We start from the raw sequence: 19224 nt of genomic DNA on the forward strand, positions 1-19224 counted from the left end.
ACTGAATAAATGGCAAAAAATGCCTAACAGAAAAATTCAGCCTGCGTATGTGTATGTCATATGTAATAAGACATATTTCTGAGCAAAGCTGGACAAGAAAATTATGAAGGAATAGATTTTATTCATCAAAAATTGATTGAATAGTGAGAAATGGTCTCTTTATGACCGGAGCTCATAATGAAACACATTTTCTTGGATAATGCTATATTGCGGAAACCCTGGAAATTGCTTGTCCTAGTATTGGACTTTTGGGAATATATATTTATTCATAATTTGATAAACGTTATTATATGGAGGAGTTAAGAGGGAAAAAATAAGATGAAACATTACAAATATAAACTTATTAAATAATAAATTAATCAAGGGGTATTGATTTAATTGAACTGAATGTATAAATGTATAAAAGTATGATTGTTTTACCTGTTATCATCCCTTTGTGGGTGAGCCCACGCACACATTGATTTGAGCGACATTCATAGCTACTAAAATCAGGAAAGTACATGCCTCTAAACACTTTCCAAATGGTTTCAGTTTCAACTTCACCTCAGCCTTTACCTCAACTGATAGGTTCACAATGTGTTCAGAGTCACTTTGTGACAGCTGCATATCAGCACAAGCCATGCCTTCTCAATCCTGACACTTTTTAAAGGATGAACTATTGGACGACTCTCAAATACATATGTTTTTGGTCTTTCTACACCCTGTTGTCTTCATGACCTCTTCCTTTCTATTCATCAATACTTTCCTATCCACGCAAGGGAGCGAATATAAAACGGGTTCCATTGGAAGCGGTAGATGAAGAATGTTTTTTTGGCCTGAGATGATAAGCAGGATTATAAGCCCACGTTGAGTGCTTGTGTCTCAGGTCTGTTTTAGAAAGATCCAGACTGGGGCCTTTGGCACGGGAGCCGCCTCATCAAACACTCCTGGGACACAGCCTTGAGGCCAGAGAGAGGAGACCAGGATGTTCAGCAGACTTTACTAGAATCATCTTCTCCACAGGGATCTTCATCACAAGCCCCAGATGCTTCTGAATATCAGAAGCGAGGAAACAATATGCTGGCGTTCTCAGGCATCATCTGCAAAATCAAACGTTTCATTCCCACGAAGGATATAAGAGATGAAAGCTTTCATTTAGGTGTTTGTGACTTAAATATGTATTATGTTATAAATACACTATCAGTCAAAAGTTTTTGAACAGTAAGATTTTTAGTGTTTTTGAGGAGGTCTTTTTTTGCTATTTAAAGTAACTGTTTTATATTTAAATATATATTTAAATGTAATTTATTCCTGTGATCAAAGCTTAATTTTAAGCATTGTTACTCCAGTTTTCAGTGTCACATCAACCTTCAGAAATCATTCTAATATGCTGATTTGCTGTTCAAGAAACATTTTTAATTGTTATCAATATTTAAAACAGTTGCATGCATTTTTCAGGATTTTCTGATGAACAGAAAGATCCAAAAAGCAGCATTTATACATACAACATTATACACACTATACTAAAAGCTTGGAGTCCGTTTTTTGGGGGCAAAGAAATTACAGAAATTAATACTTTTATTTAGCAAGGATGCTTTAAATTGATCAAAAGTGATGATTTCTGAAAAGATAAATGCTGTAAAGATTTCTGTTTCAGATAAATGCTGTTCTTCGGAACTTTATTTTCATCAAAGAAACCTGAAAAAAATTCTACTCAGCTGTTTTCAACATAATAATAACAATAAATGTTTTTTTTAAACAGCTAATCATAATATTAGAATGATTTCTGAAGGATCATGTGACTGGAGTAATGATGCTAAAAATTTAGCTTTGAAATCACAGGAAAAAACAGTTATTTTAAATTCCAGAAATATTTGTAAGTTTTATTTTTTTGCTGTACTTTGGATCAAATAAATGCAGACTTGGGGAGCAGAAGAGATTTCTTTAAAAATATTAAAAATATTACTGTTCAAAAACTTTTGACTGGTAGTGTATTTGCAGTTTGCTTTGGAGTAGTGTTCATATTTCTTTAACCCAGTGGAATAATATTTGATAATATGCAATAATAACCCAATACAAAATAATTATTTCTTTTAAAAACTTTTTGCAATAATATATAAAGTGCAAAGATGACAAATAATGAAAGAACATATTTTCATCCTGGCCTTTAAAGATTAAAAACCTTAGTAGACCTAGAAAGTAGGTTCAGTTGACTTGAACCAGTAGGCCGCCCAGTAGCAACCAATCAGAAGACCTTAGTAACCACCTAGCAACCAATCGGAACCAGCAGGAGACTTTTGCATGGGCAAGAACCTGTATATATTCTTATATATAAACAAAAGTAAAATGTGGTTAATTGTATAATTGCTAAAAAGCTTTCAAAAACCACATTTTAAAACATCTTCAAATTTTTTTTTAATTTTCAGGTCTTTTCCGTGGGGGGGGATCCCCTAAATTCTTTTTAGCAATAACAAGATGCTTTTAATGTGGAAAAATGGCTTGCTTGTGAAAATGCTTTAGTCTCTCTCTGAATATATTTTTCCCCCTTTGATGATAGTGATTAGCGTGATTAGCAGGCTGATTATGAGGAGCAGATGGGTAATAGTTTGACGGTCATGCCTGAGTATGTCAGCTCTGTTGTGGTTAGGACGGTCAGCTTCACCAGCCCTAATCACAAACGCTCATTTATTAGTGATTTAGGAAGAGGGAGGAACCTCAGACCAAGGACTGAGGATGGAGAGATTACAACAGATGGCTTCCACAGGATTCTGTCCTCAGTGGAAACTGATATACAGGTGCCAAGAATCATGCACTCAGCAGGATGGAGGATGAAAAAAAAAAGAAAAAAGGTTTTCATTCCTTTACCCTTATAGCTGAATGTGAAGTGAGAGACGTCATTGTGCAGAACCAGTTGAATTAAAAAAAAATACATTCGCCAATGCATAACAGATGTAAGCCTATATAACAGATGCATAAGAAAATAATTGACAGAAATTCATTTAAAAACCGTGGTATTAATTTTACTATAATTTTTATTAAATTAAAACACTAACACTGATTGACAATCATATTTCATTAACTGATTTGTTCATTTTGATCATTTATGAGCTGATATTGTGTAAAAACTCTCCAATCAGGCCTAAAAAAACCTTCACTGAATGTTGACCTTTATATAATGTCAAGTTCTTTTTCGAGTTTTTACACATCTGCAGAAAAAGACCTTGATTTATTCAAAGGTATATGCGTGTTCAGCTCAATATTTCACATATTCTTACCCAGGACAGACCAGGATTTTCAAATGCAATATATAATATTGCATTTAGTAGACCTACCACAGTTTTCCACCGACCACTGCTTTCCACTCCAAGCTCTATAACACTAAATCAACTCATATGCACCTTGGGTGTATTTTGCACTGTTTTACTTACGAGAGCATAACGGCAACGCCTTCAGTTGGAATGCAGAGAAACATCTGCTGCAGATGCAATGAGCTTTGATTTTGACAATTAGGCAAGGTAGGTGTCTTTTGTAGCAAAGGCTTACTGCATATAATGCATTTGTGACAAAGTAGAGTGCTGTCTTAAAGTGCAGAAAGTGATACAAAAAGGTTTAGAATTAACCACAGAGGTTCAAAGGTGGCTCATCTGTTTGCAAATGTGTGAATTTTGCAGATAAGTGACAATGGGCTAGCTTTTAGAGAAGAATAGCTCCAAACTGGGTTGAATGGAAAAGCCTCAACTATTGTTATTTAGCGCCATCTTGTGGATTAAAAAACACGGATGGAGAATAAGAAAAGGTGGAGAAATGACTGCATTCCTTGATTTAATACTACAAACTTGTCTCTAATAGCCTTTTTAAAGCCTTAATTCCGTTGGATTTGAGCCTTTCGTCACTTTTACCTCAACACTGTCAATCAACACTGCAACAGCACTGCATAACCAAAGTATTTCATTCATATGGCCTCATTATCTGGGTTTTAGAGCCTCTGAGGACCCTTCAAATACAGATAATACTTCAGCATGTGTCCATCAGGTGTGTTTTAACGATCTCCTCAGAGCTGTTAACGGATTTATTGTCAATAAACTGTGTGTTTCTTTAAGCTTGTCTAATAAAAAGGTTCACAGTGACATCATATTAGCTTTACTGCGTGAATTTCAAAACTGACCCTGGTGAAAAAAACAGCATATGCTGGTTAGGTATGTTTTGATGCTGGTTTAAGCTGGTCCTTTGCTGGTTTATGCTGGTCCTTAGCTGGTTTAAGCTGGTCCTTTGCTGGTTTTTGCTGGTCATGTTGTTGGTCAAGGACCAGCATGAACCAGCAAAGGACCAGCAAAAACCAGCAAAGGACCAGCTTAAACCAGCATCAAAACCTACCTAACCAGCATCCCAGCATCAAAACATACCTACCAGCATATGCTGTTTTTTTCACCAGGGGAGTTACTGTGTAGATTTTATGTTTGTGCCTTTTTATTATGTGTGTATATTGCTAAAACAGTTAAATGTTGTGCAGGAGTTTGGAAAGTCTAATGAATCCAATTTGTTCGGTTTATAATGAACAAGCGTCCAAACGAACCGATTCACAATTGATTCGAACTACCTCTGCCACAGATAAGCTACTGTCATGTTGATGAACGAACAGTCTTAGGTTAACAGCGGTAGTTTTAGTTTCCCAAATTAACCTACTAAAGCTACTGTACCGTTTTCTATGCTCCAGTGCAGTATAAGTCAATGTAATAGAGAGTTTGCACGTCGCGGTTTAGTCAGTTACCCGGATGCGCAGCCATATTGGGGAGATACTCGGATGTAAACAACATCACTGATTGCACGGTTAATGTAGTACTAAACAAGTTGTAAAAACGTGTGGAAGCTGCTAAATCATGTAAGCAAAGGGCGCAATATTTTTACAAACCAGAGTTAATATGTAAAGATACATATGAGCAGTATTAATTAAAATATTAGCCTTATAAATGATAAGAAAATGATAAGAACAACCTGTTGTCAAGATTCTTGCTTTGGAAATCCTGGTTCAGTTTGGCCAACCACAAACGCCTTTTGTTCCTCAGACAGGTTGCGCTGTTCTTCTTAGTTTGTTATAACTTTTGGCAATCTATACTTCAAATGTTTTTCACAGTCCGACCGATTAGTACAGCCCAAAACATGGCAATAATTTAGCATTTTCAGCAGCAATAATCAGCAAAATTTGCGAGTTCTGTTCAGTTCAGTGGCATTGTTTACGTTCACTGCCGCTAAGATGATGCGGCGTGAAAACACTCTATATTTCAATCCCGTTAAATAGCATACATAATAAAAGCATGCTAATACATCATAACTTGAATATGTTTTTATGCTCCTTTCTTGTAGATTCTTTTAACCAGGTTGGAGTCCAAAAATGGTCATTTTCTCCATGTTAAATGAAGAATTGGCTTCTCTGCATCAAACGTAAAAGCTGGGAATTATCTAAGACACCGTGCACACAAGAAGCTGGCAGAGGTATGTACTATAGGCTGACTTCTGCTCTCTTCCAGGAGAAAAGTGAATCTACTTTGCTCAGCAGATGGCCCAAGCCCAAACCACCTGCCACCAAAGAGATGTCTAGGTCAAGCCTCAGCCTGCTCAAAGCTGTAACTTCAAAACAAAAACTGTTGACAAGAGTTGGCAACTTGAGAATGAATTTGGCTGAAAGACTATGACCTAAAAATTAGGCAAGCAAAATTAATCAAACATACAGTAAAATGTTGATGGTGACGTTTATTTATAAAAAGTTGATTGATATATATATATATATATATATATAAATGTGTGTGTGTATATATATATATATATATATATATATATATATATTCAGTTTTTTATTGTTTCTTCAGAGGGAGAGAATAAGACTAAAAATTAAGAGTTAAAAAAAAAACACTAAAATAATTCACGTTAACATTATGTTTACAGATAATTCATAGAGATAGAAATATAGATATAAATTTGCACAGTACTGCTTCAGATTAAATAAAATTAAGATAAAATTAAATTAAGTGCATGGGGGGTAGCTGCCTTCTCAGTTCAGTCCATACCTCTGGATGTGACTTAAGAGTCACCGAATTAAGAGCCTTTTCTACATTGAACTAATTGTCACTCATTAAAGATAAAAGTCCCTATCACAGACTATAGTGCCACCCCCGCTATAATGTGCGTATCATCGTTGTTAGGCTCTGTTTTGGTGTCCAAAGAATCCAAACTGGATGGCGTGTTGTCCTGTCTGCTGACTTTGTGCGTAGGACAGAAGGGCACATATTTGGTCCATGTGAAGGAGGAGAGGCAGCTATTAATTCCAAAGGGCAGCCCGTAAACGTCATCACTTTCTAAAGTCTTGTCTGACTCGTTTTGGTGGGCATTTTTCCATGCAGTAATTCCTCGTTCACGTTTCGTTCCTGCCAGAATAATAAACACTCTGTTATTGGACACTCACAGTTACATAAAAACTTTACAAGGTGTTATTTGCTAAATTTGCATACATAAAGCAAAAAATAGAAGCATAGAGTATAGTGAAGCTATGTTAAACCAATGGCTTTGTGTAGAAGGAAAAATAATCTAATAGCAGGCATAGTTATGAAGCAGATTATTAACAGAACTCACCAGGTATTGTGTTATCAAGGAGAAATCCAAAAAATCCTCCAACAAACATACTGGTTGTCAGAAGCACTTGAAGCACGTGGTCCAGTTCGACAACTCCTAATACAGAAAGTAAGAAAGCACAAAAATTACTTGGAATGCAGACACTGTGTTGACAGCAGATGTGCCTGTATATTTAAGAGTCTGTATCATGTGGTTTTCAGGTATTGATCTTAGTTGATATACCTGTTGCTATGGATGTGGGGTTTTTTATTATCCAGTTGGGTATAGTAAGCCCAGTGAACATGGAGAATCCAAAGATGAAGATGTTGCGTGAAGAGTTCATGTCTGTATACTATAAATAACGGAAATAAGTCATATTAATAATATATTATATGAAGAAATGGTATTGCACACTGTCGTTCACATATTTGGTGTCTGTAAGATTTTATTTTTGCACGAATTTACATTATGTGAGCACATAGTTTTTCTTGATGTATTGCCTTTTTGCATTAACATACTGTTTTTACCTGTAGACTTGAAACGCCAGCAGCCGTAATGACCCCGAACATGACCAAAAACATTCCTCCAATAACAGGTGTTGGTATTGTAGTAAATATGGCTCCAATTTTTCCAAAGATTCCCATAATAATCATTACAAAGCCACTGCACACAATCACCATGCGACTACCAACCTGCAAAAGATGAAAGGTTTCTTTTGATTGTGTCATAATTTCACAGCAACCTCGCTCTCTCTCTTTCAAAAGAATTGTAGTGTTGTAAGCCTATGCAATCATTATGAAGTAAAAATAAATTACATTTTGGATAGTAAAACTTATTGTGAAACTTTGTACCTTAGTGATACCCAAGGCTCCTATGTTCTCACTGTAGGAGGTGGTGCCGTTGCCTGTTCCCCAGGCACCTGCCAGCAGACACCCAATGCCTTCAATGCCGATGCCCCTGTTGATGGCATGTCTTGGTGGTGGTGGGGCGCCAGATAACCTGGCACAAGCATGATAATCACCCACTGACTCAATCATGGAGGATATGACCCCTGCCAGGATTCCAAAAACTCCTGCCAGACTAACAGTTGGCACTCCCCATTGACCTGGGAATACAGTTACATAGCCATAAGTAAACTACAATATATAACCAATTTTAATAGCCTGATATAAAAAATCTGATATTACAACTGCAATAATAGATTATGATTCCTGTAAGATGGAATGCACTTATAAAAAATTTTATTGGTCTTATTTGTTCTGGTTAAAATACCCGGATAAGGAAATCTGAACCAAGGCGCCCTGCCTATAACATCTCCTTTAATGTCAGTCCGAGCTAGATAGCCATATTTATCAGGGTCTGAGGGCAGGACATTGTAGACCGTCAGCAGGTAGCAAATCAACCAAGACAGAGTGATTCCTAGCAGCACCTGAGAAAACACGCCTTGCTTGTAAATGTATTTTTATGGAGCATTAAAATTTATAAAACAGATTTACAAGACAACATACAGGCAGAATCTGAAATACGTAAACCCTGCTGGTGTGAAACTTCTTGGCTTTACTGTATTTGGGGAAGGGGATGGCAATGTGGCGAAGATACTGCGAGAAAATCACAATCAAACACGTCGTCCTGTGGATGAGAATGAGACTGTGTTATGAGATTATTTTCAGCATTATACCAGAAGTTAATATGTAACATGAGTGTTGGACTTAAATGCTACTACTGTTGTGGGAACTGTGTTGGGGCGTAACTAATGAAAAGTCAAAAGAGATTCTTTCTAGTGAATCACTTCTCTTGGATGATTCATATGAATGAGCCAATTCACAAAAAATGATTCACAGATTTGAGTCAGTTATGACTCACAGTGTTTTGTTTGCTGTTGCCTTAAATGAGATTGTTTATTTGTTCAAAATCAGCAAAATATAAGCTGTGTAGTATACTTTACAAAATAAGTATGCTACCAGTCAAAAGTTTTTGTACAGTAAGATTTTTAATGTTTTTAAAAGAAGACTCCTCTGCTCACCAATGCCTGCATTTATTTGATCCAGCAAAAACATAACATTTAAAAAATATCTGCTATTTAAAGTAACTGTTTTCTATTTGATTATATTTTAAAATGTACCATATTCCTGTTTTCAAAGCTAAATTTTTAGCATCATTACTCCAGTCACATGATCCTTCAGAATCATTCTAATATTCTGATTTGCTGCTCAAAAATATTTATTATTATTATCATGTTGAAAACAGCTGAGTAGAATTTTTTCAGGTTTATTTGATGAATAGAAAGTTCAGAAGAACAGCATTTATCTTAAATAGAAACCTTATATAACATAAAAGTCTTTATTATCACTTTCGATCAATTTAAAGCATCCTTGCTAAATAAAAGTATTAATTTCTATAAAAATTATACTGACTCCAAGCTTTTGAGTGGTATATTGTATAATGTTACAAAAGCTTTTTATGTCAGATAAATGCTGATCTTGGGATCAGTCTTGCAGAAGAGACTTCTTTAACAACATTAAAAATCTTACTGTTTAAAACTTTTGACTAATAGTGTATAATATATATTAAACTGCATTTTTTACTATGGTCTACCTACTTCAAATTTTCATTAATGATGATTAATTTTAAGAAGTACACACATGCAAGAGATTCCCCAGTGGTGTCCTGCGTTCATGCCAGCGGAGTCAAACAGCGATAGGCCGATTAGTGAAATAGTTGGTGCGATGGTCAAAGGGCCAATGAAACGCATGAACAGGCCAATTAGACCAGAGAATCCCACCACCACTTGGAATAACGAGCCCACCATGATTGAGCCTTGGAGCTGTGCAGAGATGAAAACAGAAACCGCATTTTAGCATTATACAATAAAGATATTACTATATACTGTATGTTCTGTTGACCTAAAAACAAAATCTTGGATATCTTTGCCCAAATAATAACTTTCCAAATATACAGTGGCCCCAAATAATGGTCTTACTCTCCATGAACTCTGTGTATTCTGACTCAAGACAGTTAGGGTATGTCAAAAAACTCCAATCGTATTTTGTCCCTCAACTTCAAAAATCATTTCAAAATCATCCTACATTGCTGCAGAAGTACCAACCCAGTCTTTGCAAAGTGAACATGCAAAGAAGATCAAACAACCTTAACAAAAAAGGTAAAACAGTGATATAGGACGATTCTGAAGTTGAGGGCGAACATGAGATGGGAGTTTTTCAACATACCCTAACTGTCATGAACCGGAACAAAAACAGTCCAGGCAGAGTAAGACAAGACGAGCGTTTGACATTGAAAAGTATATAAATTGTATTATTTTTATGAAAATACCCGATCGTTACGCTAGTTAAGACCCTTCTTTCTTGGCATTTGGGATCATTTGAAGGCGCATTTAAACTGCATTTTGGAAGTTCAAAATCGGGGCACCATATCAGTCCATTATATGGAGAAAAATGCTGAAATGTTTTCCTCAAAAAACATAATTTCTTTACGACTGAAGAAAGAAAGACATGAACATCTTGGATGACAAGGGGGTGAGTTCTTTGTACACTGTAAAAAATAAAAAACACAATTTGTTGAGTCAGCTTAAAATAATTTGTTACCCTGCTGCCTTAAAATTTTAAGTTCAGTCAACTCAAATAAGTTTATTCAACTTGAAATGTTAAGTTGTGCTAAGTAACAACTTAGATATCTGTGTTTGCTAAACTTAACAGATGGGTAAGTAACCCAGCTACCTTAAAATTTTAAGTTGAATCAGCTCAAATATCTAAGTTGTCATCTAGTATAATTTAATATTTCAAGCTGAATAAACTTTTTTTTGAGTTGACTGAACTTAAAATTTTAAGGCAGCCAGGTAACAAATTATTTTAAGTTGACTCAACAAATTGTTTTTTACAGTGTATGTAAATCTTTGTTTTGGAAGTGGACTTCTCCTTTAAGTGTCAAAATACTATATTGAATCACTGTATATGTTCATGAGTCTTTACATAGAGAGTCTATCAGTTACTGAGATACTCACCACTTGCATTCGACTTTGCCAAACATCAATGAACTCAGGTGAGGAGGTGTTGACCAGGCTGGCGTTCTGTGTCCAAGCTGGACAGGTCCATTCAGGCATTGATAACAAAGCCATGGTGGGCGACAGGAGTGCAAAAGTTCCACCCTGGAGAATGGGTAACCTTGCATTAGGAAAAAGAAGCGTATTGTCACCAAAAGTTTATCTCTTGTTGTTGTTGTTGTTGAAGAAGTACATACACTTCACTCCAAAAGTTTAGAAACACCCCTGGCAAAGTGTGGTGCAAATACATTAAAGTAACTTGACATTATCATTGAAGACCAGCAATAATAATTTTCATTTTGATTACATAATAATGGCAATATATACATGTCGAAGTCAGGCATGCCCCTTTGCCAGCTGTGATGCCTGGTTACTGGTTTAAACTTGGCTCAGGTTTTTAAAAGATTTTTGGGTCAGCACACCTTAATAGCTTCAACAACTGATTGCCAATTAAGTCTAGGATACAATGAATTTAGGCCCAGATTATGCAGAGCTGCAATAGCTGCTAATGGTGGATATTTTGATGAATCGAAAATGTATAAACTGTTTATGTAAAATAGTTTGTGTTGTCTCTTATCAGTGCAAAATGATCACAAATTAAAAAGGATTCATGCCAATATTGTCCAAAACCCCACTTTTCTAGGGCGTTTACAAACTTTTGGAGGACAGTGTAGGTTCTTCTGGCTTTTTAATGTTGAGATGTGTCATTCCACCTCCCCTGATTCCTCACTTGAAGGCAAGTATTTAAGTAATTCATCTCAACAGGTCAAAGCTGTTGCATGTTGTTAATAGATAAGATTTATGGCACTGTTAAGGTATATAATGTTTTTATTGTACAACTTAACATCTAGAGTCATTTATGTGTTTACATGCATCTTGCACCAAATCAGTTACACATCCAAAAGGTAATTCATATGGTTTTAGGTGTGTTTAGACATTTTTCTTTGACTAATTATAAACCAATTGTAGTGCTTTACACAAAAGGGAGCTCTACAGCTGAGAGGCCTGAGGAATGTGGCTTTAAAATGTGCTGAACTCCATGTTAATATAATGAAAAATTCCTAATCCTATTATGGTTTCTAGCTTCTGCAGGAATAGCTCTGTCCAAAGTCCTACATATTTTCTGTACATCAGTAACAGACTGATTTAGATCCAACATGTTTGATGGAAGCTCTTGTTTGTCTGTAGAGTTAACATTTAGGATTTCTTGGCCTGTTAGACAGTTAAAGTAGAACGAAATAAGATTTAAAACAAGCAGAGGCTTATCAGACGGTGAACACATTGTTAAGCCTACATTATTCACACTTTAACAGGTCAATGAACACTTGAATTGAATGTTGTCCCCGGAGATGGTTTATCTGGAATGAAAGTAACTCTTCGTACATTTTTTAATATAAATATATAAATTTTATAGAGTATTTTAAATTACATATTTGTATTTATATCTGTGTATTAGTCAAAAATCATATAAAATTGATCTTGTGACAATAAATTGGATATATTCAAAGCAAACTGCATTATAAACCTGCCTCAGAAAATCAAAGTTAACTTATAATCAGACAAACTTTTAATAATGAAACTGATAATTGACTAAGAAAGTCCCATGTGTCTCAGTAACCACAACACAACCCCGTTTCATAAAGACGATCAGAACACAAACAGTGTTTTTAACTACACCACATCCTTACCTCACTCCAAAAGTAACCTGCAGTAAGGTGCACACCCCCGACACGAAGAAGATAGTGCTGATAAGATGACTTTGCGTAAGGCTGTCATGCTGTAGACAGAGGCCCTGGGACAGTATCAGAGGAATGGCTATGATGCCACCAAAAGCTGTAAGATAGTGCTGTCAGAAAGATGGAGAGAAATCATTATGTACGCCTACACTGTAAAAAATGACTGAATTTAATGGTAAAAATGCTACAGTAAAAACCTGTTAAATGGTTAATGGTAAAAGACTGTAAAATGTAATAACTGTAATTGACATTCCCAGAATTCTATGTATTACATCTTTTTTATTTGTTTTTTTTTGTTTGTTTTTTGTTTTGTTTTTTAAATAACTCTTTCTTCTTAGTTTTTCTTAGTTTTGTACATTAGGGTTGTATGTTACATCTAATGTTGTTAAATTAATGTTTATTCTATAATTCAGTTTTATGTGCATTACCATGATGGTGTTTAGTGTGTGAATGACACTGTGCACCTTCTTTATATGTTACTATTTAAAAGCTGTTTAAGATGAGCTTTGGTTCATCATGTGACTTTCTAATCATCACCCGCTTTGGTGGTCATCAGTGTATTACAAAGGTTCAAAACAGATTTCAGTATAGGTTGGTTCACCTGTAAATGTAAGTGAAAACCATAAACCGTAAAACGTTGCTACCATATTTTTTACGTTAAATTTCCGGCAACCACAGCTGCCGTTTTTTTTTACCGTAAATTTCAGTGTAGGTGTGGGTGACCAAAATATCACAATATGAGTAATTTTATTTCACTGTAACGATATGTATCACAATATAGTTATTTTTGCTTTAAAGAAGGTCTTTATGATAACATAATTTTTGATACCAAATGTAATAATTCTTGTCACCAGTGTTAGTATCACAAAAAACTAATACTAGCCTAAATTAAAAAAAAAAAAAAAGAATTACAAGCAGTAGGAATAAATATAAGAATAGGAAATGCTACATGGAAAGTTGTCAGGTGTATAAAAACACTGCATATTCTTAACTGTGTAAATTAAATGGATATTTCTACATATTAAAGTTACAAAAGTGATTTAGTCAAGAACAGAGATTTTCTCTTTTTTGTTGTTTGATTAACATGAATGACAGACAGCAGGAATATTAGACTGCTGTCACTTTAAGAGCTACCAAGATCCAATATACTGTTACACATGTGTTTTCTTTCTCAGCTGTTTGCGTTCACTGAAGACCTAAATTACTGTGTTTATGAGAATACTTGCAAAGACGGGTGTTTTGACACATGCAGGTGTGTGTATTTAACCGTTTAAGACCTATAAAGTGGCAAAAATACTTCACCCTCTATATTCACCATCTTCACGTGTGAGCACCTCTTTGACAGCACTCAAAAACAGTCTCTCAGACAACACATGCTCTTTTGCTGCTGAGCATTTCAATGACTTAAAATCACTTGTTTTTAAACCACAAAGCTTCAAAACTTCAAAAAATAATACGTTTCTGTGATCACATAGCAACATCACGTGAGCATGTAACCGCAATAGGGAGGATAGTCCAAAATCTCTACTAGTTGACAAATTTTAACCAGTTAATCGTGTCTACTGGTATATCACCCCCCCCAGTAAGGTCCTTCAGTAACCGACTACACATTTTGTGTACAGTAAAATCTAAAACTCTGAGACCACAAGTAAAAATGCTTTTTTTTTTTTTTGCATAATTTTTAGAAATTATATTAATAGCATAGCAATGTAAGTTTTAATGTAATTTGGAATTTGACCTTACGTTTTGGTCATATAAATAACAACATTTGCACCAAATTTGGATTTTTATTTTTATTTAAAATTTTTTTAAAAGACTTAAGTGGCGTATATTTGTAGCAATAGCAAGCAATACATTGTATGGGTCAAAATTATCAATTTTTCTTTTTCCTACTGTAAATATATCAAAACTTAATTTTTGATTAATAATATGCATTGCTAGGAATTTCATTTGGACAACTTTAAAGGCGATTTTCTCAATAATTAGATTTTTTGCACCAGATTTTCAAATAGTTGTTGAACAAATCTCAAACAAATACTGTCCTATCCTAACAAACCATACATCAATAGAAAGCTTATTTATTCAGATTATTATTTCAGATGATCAAACAAATGAACCTTATGACTGGTTTTGTTGTCCAGGGTCACATTTTTCAATATACAGAACCTTTCTCTTTATACCTTTTTATATATCCATTTTGAATGTGTTTTTAGATTTTTGGAACACACTGTACACTGCAGCTGTTTTTTATTCCACTTGTACATTGGAATTGTTTTTTATTGATTGTGATGAGTACAGTGCTGTTTATAGTACTCACTCCAATCAGGACTGATAGATTTATATGATGATATGAGATAAATTCTATCATACAAATCTAACATGGTCAATGTCTTGTTTGACAGGCAGATGTGTGGGTGCCACTTACCTGAATCCCCAAAAAGATGCAAAGGTACCATGGTGGAATATCAGTGACACAATATGCCAGCTTATTACTGTCTCCCTCCTCTGAGAAACGATCGCTTCCATTTTTATTCTCTGGTAACTCACAGAAATGGTCTACACCATCAACCTAAAGTCATAAAAACACTCAAATTCAGTTTTTAACCTAGCAGTTTTCAATCAACAACCTTTCCTAATTCCACAATTTTCATGTTGCACATGTAAATATTATTTGTTGTCCTATCAGTTTAATTTGGCTTTGCACTGAAAAAACAATAACCCCTACTACTCTCAAGATTCAAACATATATATGTTTTTAATTGACCAATATGCAAAAATATTTCTTTCATTATTTTTGTGTTACATATCGAATATTACATAAGCATTATAAGCTCTGAGCGGTAAACGCATAATCACTAGTTACACATTCCAGTCACTAAAACATTGAGCATGACAACAATAACAAATATATGAGTAACACATGCCTTATCAGAAGTGATTTTTATTACAACACCGATCATAAAAAGTAGTTATCACATGCCATAGATTTTTATAATGGTGATTTTATGAATCTTATAACCTGGCAAAAGTCTGCCATAGCTTAGATTTACGCAATTAAATCAAGACATGTTACACACCCATGATCACAGTACATTCAAATTAATGTCCCTATATTCAATCTGTCCACATCTAAAAGCTCGAAGACTAATTTAAAAAATAAATAAGTAATTCTGTCTAAAATGTATGTGTATTACTGGAGGTTACTCACAGTAAATGCATAATTCTCCAACCCGTCACCGGTTTTCTCTGGAGCCATGAGTGTGGAGGCAGAAGACAGTGTAGAATTCTCAATGGGATTTCTAATAAGAGAAAGAACGAAAGCTAGCATGAAAAAGAAGAGACAAGAGAGAGGAGAAAGGAGGGGCAAAAACAGAGACACGGGACTGGGTTTGGGGATGCTGCCGTTGATTGTAAATGCTATGGGACTTATCAGCTGCTCATGTGAACTCAATTTCACCACAACTAGCAGGCAGCTGACCAGAGCCACGTGCTGCTCTGGATTCTGGCTTAGGAATACACACTAACACACACTTATGTGCACCAGTGCATTAGCATGCATGTTAATCCCCATACAGTGCATCTTCAAAGTTTCTTTCTGTCTGTCTGTCTGTCTGTCTGTCTGTCTGTCTTTCTTTCTTTCTTTCTTTCTTTCTTTCTTTCTTTCATTCTTTCTTTCTTTCTTTCTTTTTCAGTCGAGGCCTAATGGTTAGAAAGTTGGGCTTGTAACCCAAAGGTCGCCAGTTCGATTCCCACACGTCAGGAATTGCTCCCCGGGCGCCGGCTGCTCACTGCTGTGTGTGTGCACTTGTAATGGGTTAAATGCAGAGCACCAATTTCGAGTAACGTTGTGATTTTTTTTTTCTTTCTTTTTCTTTCTTTCTTCCTTGCTTGCTTTAAAAGAGAATAATGAATTACTTATTTCAGGGCAAGGGTCCTTTTTAATGTTGTTTAATGATTGCAGGGTTTATATAGGAATATATATATATATATATATATTATTTTTGTTATTATTATATATTGAGAGAGAGAGAATCAAGACTAAAATGGATTAGATTTTTTGAAAATGGATAGATTTTTAAATTTGTTGGAATAGAAAATAATAGTTTATTTATTAAAACAATTAATATATGATCATTCTATTACCATAAAGTTAAACATTATTTGCTAAGGTATACACTGCCTGCAGCTTAATTATATTTACATGCATTAATTTTGTAGATGTTTTTATCCATTTATCCATTTAAAACGTGTGACAAAAGCAAATTGCAGGTCATTTAAGGACTACATTTACATTTTAATGTCTACATTACATTTTAACTGAATTACTTAATTATATATATAGCCTACAGTGTGCATCCTCACTATACCATTTACATGGTATTTTTATTGTTTTTATGGAATATTATAACCTGTGATATTGTACCGGCAATATTACTGCATACAGTGGCTCTCAATTTACATCATATGACATGACAATGTTTGAATATAAGAAGTTTTTTTTTTTTTAATCTTCAAATTATGTGCCTTCAAAAATAAACCTAATATGAAGAACATTTTCTTACAGTAAAATGTGTGACAAACAGCCGCTTTCTTTTTTATTATTTCGTTTGCTTACTGAATATACTGCAGAGAATAATGAACATGAGCATGATTTTTATATTCCAGTAAGGCTCTCTAAACCAGGCCAGTGCAAAACTTCCCGCTTCCCAAATACTATGTATCACATGTCTCTCATTTTGGAGATTTATTTGAGAAAGCGACAGGAAAACCTAATCATCCAATCATTCTTTCATCAGATCCACCCGTTGTGTGCCTGGTGGGCTGCTATCTTTAGAGAACCATTCATTTTGGTGAATATAAGTACATTCCTTTCATTAGAAAATATTAAGACATGCCAGGTACTTACCTTAACGGACATTCCTCGAAAGAAATGAATCTCGCTGTTTTGAAAGTCCCATCCTGTAGTTAATGATTGTGAAAGGAGGTTTTTCAGATAATGCACATGTGATCTTTCACCTCTTTCACCACACACATAATGATGTGTTTGATTTGCTGGCCAATGCAATTATTGTGTTTGTAGGTGTGCCACACGGTCTGAGAAAACCAAATCGCATGCAGACATTCAGAAGTACGGTTTGTCACAAGGTCTCTCAGTCTGTTCACTTCTTCATCCTTATAATGTACTTAGACATGCTTCATTCAAGCGCTTTCTGGATCAGGAATGTGTCACGTTCAGTGTTGCATTCAGCTGAAGTGTGGCAGAGACTAAAGGAATTATATAGCTGTCAAATATCTTATACCATAAGTGATTGATTTAATGGCAGCAGAAACACAATTTACAACTGCACAGCTATATTATTAGCTATAGCTGTTTGTTTGTTCTTTAGAACAGCTTCATGTCTCAATTATAGACACTAGTTTATAGTTGTTTTGGAACTGGGACCTGTGATGTTAGTGACCTTAAAGTTGTTGTGTAACTTTATAACTTTCAGAATATTCAGAATTATAGCTCAGATTTTAGTGGTTAAGATTTACAACCTTTCACACACCTTTATAAAATGAATTTGCACGACGTTTCATGCAAAGTCATTCTTGATTACTACATTTTAATAAATATCATTTATAAAGATTGGGCTTTCAAAGAGCATCTAGCCAACCGCATATTTAAATAGTGAAACAGCCTCTTTTAAAAAAGATCTTCATTCCTGCAAATCACGTTTTGCTCATAATTTCTCTTTAAGAATGTAATTTATTTATTTGTCCAGCAGGTGGTGTAAAAGCATTTAAATAATGCATGTTTTCATAGACAGTAATATTCAGTCAAGGTTAGCCTTAATAATAATAAATAATAATAATAATAATGTTTTACAGATTTATGTACACTACTGGTCAAAATTTTTGAACAGTAAGATTTTTTTGTTTTTGAAGAAGTCTCTTCTGCTCACCAAGTCTGGATTTTATTGATCCAAAGTACAGCAAAAACAGTAACATTTTGAAATATTTTTACTATTTAAAATAACTGTTTTCTATTTAAATATATTTTAAAATGTAATTTATTCCTGTGAGTGATCAAAGTTACATTTTTAGCATTATTACTCCAGTCTTCAGTGTCACACGATCAGAAATCATTTTAATATGCTGATTTGCTGTTCAATAAACATTTTTATTGTTATTAATATTATTATTATAATATTAATATTATTATAGGGGATTATAGGATTATATATATATATATATATATATATATATATGTATATATATATATATATATATATATATATATATTTTTTTTTTTTTTTTTTTTTTTTTTTTTTTTTAATTTAATTTATTTATTATTTATGTTTTGAGTAGCAAATCAGCATATTAGAATGATTTTTGTAGGATCATGTGACTGGAGTAATGATGCTAAAAATTCAGCTTTGAAATCATAGGAATAATTTACATTTTAAAATATATTCAGATAGAAAACAGTTATTTTAAATAGAAAAAAATATTTCAAAATCATACTGTTTTTGCTGTACTTTGGATCAAATAAATGCAGTCTTAGTGAGCAGAAGAGACTTCTTAAAAAAACATTAAAAATCTTACCGTTCAAAAACATTTTACTGGTAGTGTACGTGAGAATTTCTGAAATTACCACATGTAGTGTTTTGTGTGTGTTTATACACACATAATAATATTAATAGTAATAATGAATGCTAATGTCCAGTATTAGAAGGTATTAGGCTATTATAATTGACATACGATGTAACTAATTACAATTAGCATTACTATTTTATCACTATTCTATTAAACGTTACAAAGCCTATACTACTAATAATATACAGTAATAAAACAAGACGGTGTAAA

The 19224-nt window shown here is 34.2% G+C and overlaps 1 protein-coding gene across 1 annotated transcript; it reads right to left on the reverse strand.

The window, feature by feature from the left end:
- Nucleotides 1-5813: 5813 nt before the first annotated feature.
- Nucleotides 5814-17400, reverse strand: slc23a4 (solute carrier family 23 member 4). Its single transcript, XM_051134997.1, has 13 exons — nucleotides 17282-17400; nucleotides 15584-15674; nucleotides 14801-14944; nucleotides 12328-12485; nucleotides 10601-10760; nucleotides 9225-9406; nucleotides 8091-8211; nucleotides 7855-8011; nucleotides 7434-7687; nucleotides 7110-7274; nucleotides 6826-6934; nucleotides 6604-6699; nucleotides 5814-6398 (listed from the first exon to the last, which is right to left on the reverse strand). The coding sequence occupies exons 2-13, from the start codon at nucleotides 15629-15631 to the stop codon at nucleotides 6133-6135; spliced, it is 1860 nt and encodes a 619-aa protein (XP_050990954.1). The 5' UTR covers nucleotides 15632-15674; nucleotides 17282-17400; the 3' UTR covers nucleotides 5814-6132.
- Nucleotides 17401-19224: the final 1824 nt, after the last annotated feature.

The sequence above is a fragment of the Labeo rohita genome, chromosome 18 (genome assembly GCF_022985175.1).
Source record: "Labeo rohita strain BAU-BD-2019 chromosome 18, IGBB_LRoh.1.0, whole genome shotgun sequence".
Classification (NCBI taxonomy): domain Eukaryota; kingdom Metazoa; phylum Chordata; class Actinopteri; order Cypriniformes; family Cyprinidae; genus Labeo; species Labeo rohita.

Coding starts and splice junctions, on each gene's coding strand:
- slc23a4 (XM_051134997.1), bottom strand. CDS start 15,631: ATGGCTCCAGAGAAAACCGGTGACGGGTTGGAGAATTATGCATTTACT. Junction 14,945..15,583: donor TGGAGAATTATGCATTTACT/GTGAGTAACCTC, acceptor TTATGACTTTAG/GTTGATGGTGTAGACCATTT. Junction 8,012..8,090: donor ACGTATTTCAGATTCTGCCT/GTATGTTGTCTT, acceptor GTGTTTTCTCAG/GTGCTGCTAGGAATCACTCT.